Here is a 10427-nt window from a genome sequence, read left to right as displayed (position 1 = left end):
AATGAATATCGGCTCCAGATATCGATTATCGGCCTCCTTGATTACTAATAATGGGTAACGTATCGGCCCTGAAAAATGTGTATGTGTCAATGTGAATCTGTAGTTATGAGATAGACCAATTGAGTTATGTCATGGTAGGTTGGTTGTCCATGACCAAGGGATATTGTAACATTGCTCTAGTAAACATGTTGTGCATAAATAAAAATGATACCCTCCATGTAAAAATCTCTCGAGTACATCGCAAAATGGTGCAGCCTCTGAGAGTTCACCTCATGTGTTTCACACTCACTTCCTGCTGGTTCAAAGTTATTCTTAAGTACATGTAGCTAAGGTCGCTCTACCCTAACAAACAGAATAAATCAAAATCATCACTGCAAAAGGGTGGTACCTAAACTGATTTGTGTAAAAAAAATATGAAGAGGTGAATTTGTCTTCTCGGTGTTCACAGTGATGACTCAGACCCCGATGTGAGATTACTGAAGTACTTTGGGGAAAAATAGACCCTTCGTTCTAAAATATGTTGCTTTCAGATGCATTTATCTTCCCACAGTGCACTTAAAAATCTTAGCTCTACATTTCTTCACAGGTTATTGTTGAAGAAAAAACACCAGAAGGAAGCGTTTAAGGTTGAATGCTGCACCTTTTGTCAGGCTAAAAAAAACCAATCTACAACAGGAGAGCAACTGGAGTTAGTAATACAGACTAAAAGGGAAGCATGTATACATAATATACTGCATTTAATAATGCACAGCAGCATATCTGGGGTTGAAAAACCTATTTTACATACAAAATGACTCTTAAGGGCTTTCACTGTGCGAGTACTAAACCTGATTATACAACTGTTCAAGTCAGGGGGAAAAAAACAAGAGTTTGGTTTACAGTAGACATAAAGAAAAGAAAAAAAAGCCCTTTAGTTTCAAATGTTTATTAAGATATAAAGCAGGCACATGAGTATAAGAAACGTGTGCGCTAATAAGTCAGCTCTCAAGAACAAAAACAAAAATCCACAGCAAAGTAGTTTGATATCACACCAGATTCAAATTCAAACTAGTACAGCAAAAGACAAACTGTGAGGAAAAAAAAAACATACTGATAATACTCTCAAAACGCTCAGTTCTACAGTAATAAAAAATATCCATCCATCAAATAACCACACGAATCCTCCCTGCTGTAGTTCACAGATGTCAAATGAGTCGAAGATTCAGCCCCGAGTTGAAAGCAGCAGGATTTCAAAGCCTCGCTGTACACCAATGCACCACAATGCAGCAGAATGCTGACTGGACCAGCTGCAGGGAGTGACCATCCCACAGTCATTACCTGAAGTCAAAAGAAAATAAAACTTTTCCTGTTTCACTTTAAAGCTCCAGCACCTGGCAACTTGTTTCTGGGTTTGTTTGTTTGTTGTTGTTGTTTTTAAGATGACAAAACAAAATTTCAGTGAAATCCCCTCCTCCCCTCATCTAGCACAGAGCTGAGTGGTGAAAACAAATTGATCCCTTGATTTGGACACATCCTTAGACAGTGGAAGTGTTTGGTCTTATTGATATTTAATGAAGCTTTCTGCATTGAAGAGCTGGAGAAAACACTGGGTCCAAGTCGGGTTTTGTTTTTTAGCCCAGTGGTTTTTCCCAGACTACACAAAGCTCGACTAGGTAGAATTGTGTGCCTTAGGTTTACGATTAAGCACATGTTCCAGGCATGTAACAAAACAGAAGGCTGGGAAGATTACGGTCACCTTTGGTTTGCTGCACTCATGTGAACATGTACAAAATAAAACATAATAATAATAATATAATAATCATGTCAGATGATTAAATTATAAAGAAATTACATTTAGCAGTCTGAAAATAGGGTTTAAAGTTGGTATAATTCTTTTTTTGACTGAGGCATAAAAATACATAAAGATAGAAAAACGTGAGCACACACACTGAAATATATTGTCTTTGGTTCTTTAAAGGTTGAACCAACACAATTACATCTTAGCGGTTAGCCCTGCACAGCCAAATGAACTATGATTAATGCTCGAGTTAAAATAAGATGTTGCATAGTTGACACTAGCAGAACAGACAGTACTTTGCCATAATCAAACATTTTTAGTGTAAATAACCACAGACCCCTTAGTATTACTATAAAACTGGTTAGAACACAGTATGATGAAAAGCCTCTTGGAATTACTTCTTATATCATCTATGAAATTAACTCCTCTTCCTCCCACAAACATGACAGACAAAAAATATATAAAATGCCTCTGTCCAGTTGATTTCCCTCTAACTGTATTTTCCAGATAAGAGACGGCTATCAGTATAGACACAAGCACATCTGAACTTGTGGAATAAAAAATTAGGAATATAATTGGTCAAAACAAATAAGCCGTCTATGCAAAGATAGAGCAAATGCTAAAAACCTTTATCTCTGAAAGACCGACAAGCTCGTTCTATATTGAAACTCACTGATCCATATTTTCTCTACTCTTTCATCAGAAACGTGCGACTCTAGATGCTATCCATGGCTTTAAACTCGCTCAGAGCCTGCACGGGGTTGATGTGTTTCTTGTGCGAGGATCTTTTGACTCTGTTGGTTTGGCCATCGTCGTGCTTCTCTCTCTTCACCAGAGGCTTCTTCTCCGGAGCTCTCATCCTCCATGACACAGCGGGCATGTTGAGGGCCTCCATGCCTTTGCTCTTCTGGTACTTGGTAGACGCCACGTACGAGGCCTTGACGGTGGACACGACGGCGTTCATCAGGTTCTTAGCGGCCTGAATGAGTGACATGGCGCTGTCCAACTGTTGACATGGAGGAGACGTGACAAAAGAGCAGAGAACCAATTAGTCTTGTGCAATGTTTTTAATTCTGCTTTTCACTCTTAATCCTTTTTGAATTTCCTTGTCGTCAAGTGTCCTTCTAATGTCACCCAGGTCTGTAGTGAAAGTTTTCCAAGGGAAAACCAAAACTTAAGTGTTGTACTGAAGAATTAACGACCTTTCCGAGTTTATCTGGCATACATACAGATGTGAGAAACCGCAGAATACAGAAAAAGGTCACACTAATTTAATCCTCACTGTTTAATAGCCTCAGAGACATTGGTGACACTTGACTGAATATTTTGGAAGCATTCTCTGCCCTACAGAGAGGACGGAGGAATTACTCGCACACTATGGGAATATATTTTCATTAATTTGACTGGCGAGCATGTGGTTAAATAATGCTTAAATGGTTTGCAAACACTGACCGGTTAAAATGTTATCTTAAGGTTAGGAAAACAACTGAACTTTAGCAGAGAAATCCATTATTTCTCTTATCTGATTCTTCGATAAAACATAAGCTTCAAATTACAGTGCAGAGAATGAATCATTAAGTCATCACAGACAACAGCAAACACCATTTAGTCTTCAGTGTTGTCTTTTTATTTGAACACCACCAGATAATGAGACTAAGTAGTCGCTGCATTATTTCTGGCGAGAAATGAAAGACAAAATGTGAGGACAAAGTTCATCATTTTTCACCATAATGCAAGATTGGTCTCATTATGGCTTCAGTGAAGACCAATGTGTTTACCACACATGTGAATGTTTTAAACCTCCAGTGTATATTAAGTGCTCTTGCTCTCTTTTATCGGCACATTGGTACATTTAAAACGACATCGTTGCCACCGAGACCATTTTAAAGTTAAACTCCTTTGATTTATTACCCTATTCAAAATGCTCCAACACTCTTTAGCTACTGTGAAGCTTTAGCATAATGAAGATTGTATATGGGAAAATGTGCGACTTGAACTTACCCCCGAGACAACCAGCTCTCCTCCCAGGTTCTGAACCTCAGCCTTGACTTTGCTGCAGATGTTGAGCTGGTGACAATACAGGGCGATACGCTGCAGGTAAGCATGCAGGTCCTGCTTACAGGTGGAGTCGGGACACTGCGAGAAAGAGGTTAACATCAGTAAGCATACAGGCACTAAGAAGATGGTTTATTATTATTCTACCTGCTTGTGGGCGGTGCAACACATTCATCTGTGTCACTTATTCATTTGGTGGCACTACTCGATCTGAATATCCGTGTGATTCTACAGACTCACTTTATCACAGTGAGTTCGTACCAGTGTGACAGGCAGACACCAACATAAGGGACGTGCTCAGAGCAAACATGACAAATGTAGGACTACACCCTGGTGGATTGATAACTCATCTTCACAGGGTTAAATACATTCTGTTAGGAGGAAAATACATGTTGTGGCATCTTTTAGGAAACAAATCCTGAAATGGCACTGAAACAATTAACATTAACATTATCAAAATCATCACCCCCGACTGTCACTGATGTCGGATTTGTGAAGTCATGAGCGTAAAATTAAAACGTGTGGCGAGAAATGTTCTAGCAGGAAGTCGAGTACAAACTAAAAAAGGCCTCCAATTCATTTTTCTAATGACGAATAAGAATACTGCCAAAGGTCAGTGAGGAAGACAAAACAAAATAGATTGAGCCATAAAAAAACCATCAACTTCTAAAGTCCAACAAATTCTTATTCAGCCAACTTGAAAGTGGCAATGTGTGAAGAGCCCCAGGAATGCATCTCATTTCGATTTGGCAATCTTTTTGAATTATTTCATCTCATTATAATTAGACTGGGCTCTACTTTGGAACACAATTTCCTATCCCTCTCCTAGTTTGCTAAACAAGTCCCCTGTCTCCAGAGTAATTAGGCCACAATAGTGTCCTTAACTGCTCTTCAAGTGAGGACGTAAACACCCTGACAGGGACAAGGCATTTTAAGATGATCCAAATGAACTGCCACACACAAACGGTATGTCAGCAATGATCAGGCAGAGTCCGTTATAGATAATCAGAGACTGGCAGGGTTTCACATCACTTAACTTTCCATACCTGCAAAAAGCACCACAGTGACCAAGTCAGTGAGTGAGCAGGAGAAAAGACACCGGCACTGGCAGGTGCTTGGCTGTCTGACGAAGTCGTCATTTGGCAGCTGTTAATTCTGAGCGCAGGGAAAAGGTGAATGGGAGGTAATAGCCGCCAATATTTACTTGATGGAATCTCGACAAAAAGTTTTTGACAGAGTCAATACTGTGGATCTCAAGTGTGCAGTCTGTTTGAACGTGTCCTAATGAAGAGAAGAGGCATTTTGTCTGAATATGTGGAGTGGGTGTCAATTATGTCCCTCCCTCGTTTGTCAATAACAGCCATTGCAATAATTAACATGCACTAATACACAAATGGTGAGGGAATCCTTGTTTTCTTTCACTTTGCAAACAGAGGACAAGAAAACATCTTTGAGATAGTAATTTTTGGACACTTCAAACAGACTAGGACTTATGATGCGTCTAATCCTGCTGAGTGTGTCAGTATCTCTGGTGGGAGTGTGGAGCGCTCATCTGAATATAGCACACTCGCTTCCAGACAAACAAGCCATGCATGCATGCATTTACACACCATCTCAGCCAGCAGAGCTCTGCTTACTCCTATATATCGTTCAGCAGAACAACGTGACTATAGCCTAATAATAACGCAAAGACTTTTATTAGTATCACATCCTTACACATGCCATCAAATTAAAAAAAGCAACACAAACAAAAACAAAGTGGACCAATTACAACTGTTTCTCTTCACTGATTGGTTTAGTCACTCCAGTGATATTAATAAAAATGATCTTGGCTTTAAGTTGAAGAAAAGTATGCAAGAGATGATGAAGGGAAAGGGAGCTGGAGGGGATGCTCATCATACAGCAGAGAATTAATACACGGCACGGATGAGGGACTGGAGAAAATGAAAGAGGGTAGGGGTGGGAAATAAAAGAAAGAACCACGGAAAAATAAGTACTTGGGGGGGAGAAAAAGATGAGGATGAAGAGAAAGCCAGAGGGAGAACAGTATGCGGGAGTAAATAAGGGGGAGAAATCCAACTGGGGAAAGGGATGCAGACAGGAGGATACAACTGTATTCGGGTGTGTGTGTGTATGTGTGTGTAGATGCACACATGCAATAGCAAAGACCTGGGATGAGGCTGAATGCAGCAGCCATGCTAATGAGGGCTTTGGGAAGTATTCAGACGGCTGAGAGCAGGGCACTGTGAAAGCATCACTTGTGCTCAACCTCAGCTCAGCTGCTGGCTTCACTTAGCACTCAGGAAACTCTGTAAGGCCGCGCTGACTGTGACACCTGAATACATAAGTTGCACACGAGAAGAGATAAGAACACCTTGGATTGTGTTGATTACACAAACAAAAGCCCCAAGACCGAAACAATGGGTATCAACAATATGATGATCGTTGTTACACAGGCTAAATTACCTCAAAGCTTCCTGAAACCACATGTATTAGTCAGTAAACTAAAAGGTCCCTGCTGTTTATACCATATAAGATATGAATAATGAATAGCTCTGCAATTATTGAATGGGGCAGGTAATGTTGGAATTCGCTCGGCTTTATATTAATATATTCTCCACTGGACAAACATCAAAACCAAGTTATGCTGATCACATCTAGCGTGTAGTGTCACTATTTAGACAAGTCATTTACATTTCACAGGACTAAGTTTGCTCATGTGAAAACAACAGGGCCATCATTCTTGTTCCCACTGAGAGATTCATTCTTCTAATAGTGACTTTAACCATTAAGAGTCAATCACTGTAATTTTTTTTTTGTTTGAGTGCTGCTGTTAAATGTCCCTCAAGCCTGATGATGCAGCCTTTTCTCACATGCTGTGTGGCCAGTTATGAATTGGGACTGTTAACCTTGCTTGGTCAGCTCCGACTGAAAGATGGCAAAAGAGAAGAAGGAGCACTAGAGACTTCATCACACAACTCTGGATACCTTTTCAAGGCAAACTAATGGAATTGGTGAGTCACTGACTTTCAAAAGGAGCTATAGGTAGAGGTAGAAATGTCAGTGATTTCTGTGTAGTTGTTTTTGTCCCTCCATTGCTGGCTTCAAGTCCCTTTCCAGAAAAATAAAGGAACGTGACCTGTGACAAATAGTGGCTGATCAATAGTTTCATTTGCTAATTTTCCTCATCTCCTACATAGTGCCATACTTCATTTTTTAATTTTTTTTGATTCACTTAGCTTCTACATTTCTCTTTGCATGTTTGATATTAGCAGGTAACATGCTCAACGTTGCCTTAGGATCTGGTGTGAACAACCCTAAGCTCATTCCACTTGGTTCTGGTCTGGAGTCTGTCTGGGACATTCCAAAAGATGGATTTTCCTTGTGTATTGTGTTTACTTCAATGGTAACAGCCATTCTCCTGCAATAGCTTCTGCAGAGCTTCAGCTGGCAGACAGCCACCCTGACAATATCCTAGAAAATACCTGGATAAACTCAGTTATTTATTTTCCCCCTAGATTATGTTGAGCTGTCCGGACCTTGTGGCAGCACCGGCTCCAACTCTTGAATCCACCTCCTCCCTACTTCACCATTTTTTATATTTTCATGTTGGAATGCAAAGCTATGCGAACCACATAACTATATATGTTTCTCCCAAACAATTAAACCAAATGTCCTTGATCCAGTGTAGAGAACATTTTAAGGACATTTCCTATTATGCAGGTTTTCAAATGAATTCAAGAGTCTACAAAACATTTATCTTTTCATTCAGCATCATTTCTCCCCTTCTTGTCTTATTTATTTTTGAGCCACAGATACCACCTATTTTTGTTCATATAGTATTCATATACCCTCAGTTATGTTTTACCAAGTTTTCAGCAAACAGAAGTGTTTTTTATTGTCGTTCCTCGACATCGACAATGATGAACTATTGAGGATACAGATACATTACTGACAAGAGACAAAAAAACAAACCATATAAGAGGCAAAATAAGGCTACAAGAATTCCACAACAGGGTGCTGAACAAAGGGATCTCACTGTGATACATATTGGCGAATGTCAGTGATATAAATGATGATCAGGAAGGTCAGGTCCCATCATTGGAAATGCCACACAGTTCCACTGAATTCCATTAAACAGACCAGAGGCAGAGCCACTGAGCTTCTGACGCCCGGCACTGACCTTTCACGACGTATCACCCAGAGTATATGCCAATTTCCAATATTTACTGACATGGCAGCATTCTAATGTGCCAGCAACCTGTTGGGTAGCTTCATAGGCAGCGAACACTAAGTGTGTTTTTTATTAAATGTATATTCTTAGATCAAAGTGAGGAGGTTTTGAGTATTTTTGCTTTGAATGTTTTTAGCTCTCTTTTTTTCCTTCCTTGGTAAACAGAGTACCAGAGAATGTAAATCACTGTAATGTAAAAAAAAAAAATGGATTCAACAGTTTTTTGTTTTGCTACTTCACTGCTTTTCTTAATTAAGCTGAAAATCGATAATTAAAATTATAAACAATACCAAATAGCTTTATTACCAAAGGTAATGTACAACACAAAGTATGATGTAATGTCTAAGGTAATGTAACACAACCATGCCTCAACGCCACAAATCCCTTTGATTAAATTGTTCTGCTGGACCTGGTAAAAGACAAGCTCAAACAAAACCTTCATTCAGAAAAATTAGAGTGTGTGGTGTTGGCTGGATTTTCCTATGAAGCTCCAAGGGAGAAGAACTAATCTAAAACCTTAGACCAAGGAGCATTATGCAGCTTCACTGCTCTGACATATCAAACATCTAACAGGGGAGGGAGGGGGAAAAGAGACATTTGTACGTCTGCACGTGTTGCAGAGGGGTTGTGGATAATTAACTGTGCCTAACCTGGGAGAGACCCTGCAGGACAATAAGCCACAGGGCACCTTTATCTACTATTATACCTAAAAATGCCATGAGGGTGGAAGGGATATGGATATATTTAAGTGTTCTGTGGGTAAATATTGTGACTTAGATCCATGCCACCGTTTATGGAGATACAGGGAACAAAGCATTGGAAAGACCATTCTGTTCCTTTAGGCAGGAACTGAAGTAGGAGATAAGGCATGGCAGGGACTGGAAATGATTGACTCCAAGCTATAGTGCGTAGACAGTTCAAGATTAATACACCGTCGCATGAAAATGTTTAATATATTAAATGCACTTCAAAACGTGACGACAGTGGTAGTGGATAAAATGGTAAGAATGACTGAAAACAGGAATGAAGACTTCATAGTTTGTGAGTAAAATGAATACAAAATGTGTGTATGTATGTTAGCGTTTGCTAAAACTACTGAAACTGAATAGTGTGTTTATAAAACTAACTAAAATTGTAGCGAAAACTATTTTTTTTCATACATATACTTTTGGGTTCATATAAAGTGTTTAGGGTTTTTTACCAGCAATTTTGAAAGGTTTCATTGGAGACAGCCTTCTCATTCATTCATAAAATGTTTTTAATCGTTAGTTTTTGTTTACAATGTTGGACATAAGGCTATGCAAGTTAAAAATAAGACTTGTTATGTAGTTAATTGGGTTGAGTTGGTTCATCTCAATCGAATCAAACCTCAAGTTGAGGGATTTATTGGTTTATTTGTTTATGTTTTTCCTCAGATTGAACTCCCTGAGACTCACATTGCGTCTCATGAGGGTCATTTATTATTACTTACGACCTTTTAAACTAATAAACACTCGCAAACCTGCTCTAAAAATGAATTAAAACTAACATTTTAAAACAAAAGATCACAACTAAATAAAAACTATAACTAATGAAAAATTCAAAACTATTATAACCTAGCAGGAGATGCAGACCTGCTCAGGCTTTGACAGGGCTGCAAATCACCCTGTTGTAAGTTGATGTATCATCAAAATAATCTTGGAATTATTATTAGAAGGTTAAAATCCTACATTGTGTTGCTTAAATGTGCTATTGGATTTCAACCATCTGGTGTTGATTACATTACTGTTGGTGGCCAAATATATATCCGCCATGGGCAACCAGTATCAATCAAGATCCATTTCAAACCAGCTGACGATAGCCAGTTCTCCTCTGCTCACCACATCTGCTAAAAAGACATATTTGCGTGGGACTGATTCAATCACACTGGAACTTGGGAATGAAAATGTGACATCTGAAGCAGACAAAGAGTTTGAGTATGACAGGAGGAAATCAAGCTGGGGGCAAGCCAAAAAGAGCGACTTCAGAAGTAACAACAGGGACCAATTAAACAGCCCTCTTCAATTTTTAATGTTCATGCAGCACCTGTCAGTCAGACACTTCACTGTAGTTAACTGACAACATTGCATCTACAGAATAGATAAGTACAAACACCTATGATAAATCATTCATACTCTAAACTTTGAAAGTCATACACTGAATCTCATTTGACCCCAATAGCTTTTTGTCATATTTCCTACCCGAGTGTGCCAACACCTCAGATTTGCATTTGCAGGTTGGAAGAAAAACCATTAAGTAAAAATATATTCAATGGCTTAACGCTATTAAGTCTGGTGAATCCTTAAAATTTATGAGCTCTTTGTTTACAAAAGGTGGCTCTTT

At 39.1% G+C, this 10427-nt stretch overlaps 1 protein-coding gene across 2 annotated transcripts in view; it reads right to left on the bottom strand.

Annotated features, from left to right (window-relative positions):
* Positions 1 to 909: 909 nt before the first annotated feature.
* Positions 910 to 10427, bottom strand: part of ctnna1 (catenin (cadherin-associated protein), alpha 1) — a 70287-nt gene continuing 60769 nt past the window's right edge. For both annotated transcript variants that reach the window (XM_083891213.1, XM_083891212.1), the window contains exons 17-18: positions 3779 to 3913; positions 910 to 2783 (exon numbers count right to left, since the gene is read on the bottom strand). In XM_083891213.1, coding sequence (XP_083747339.1) covers positions 2493 to 2783; positions 3779 to 3913 — 426 coding nt within the window. In that variant the 3' untranslated portion in view covers positions 910 to 2492. The remainder of the gene's footprint in view (positions 2784 to 3778; positions 3914 to 10427) is intronic.

The sequence above is a fragment of the Microchirus variegatus genome (assembly GCF_963457635.1).
Source record: "Microchirus variegatus genome assembly, chromosome: 6".
In the NCBI taxonomy this organism is placed as follows: domain Eukaryota; kingdom Metazoa; phylum Chordata; class Actinopteri; order Pleuronectiformes; family Soleidae; genus Microchirus; species Microchirus variegatus.
Note: the sequence above shows the minus strand (reverse complement) of the source record. Positions and strands in the feature narration are given on the sequence as shown.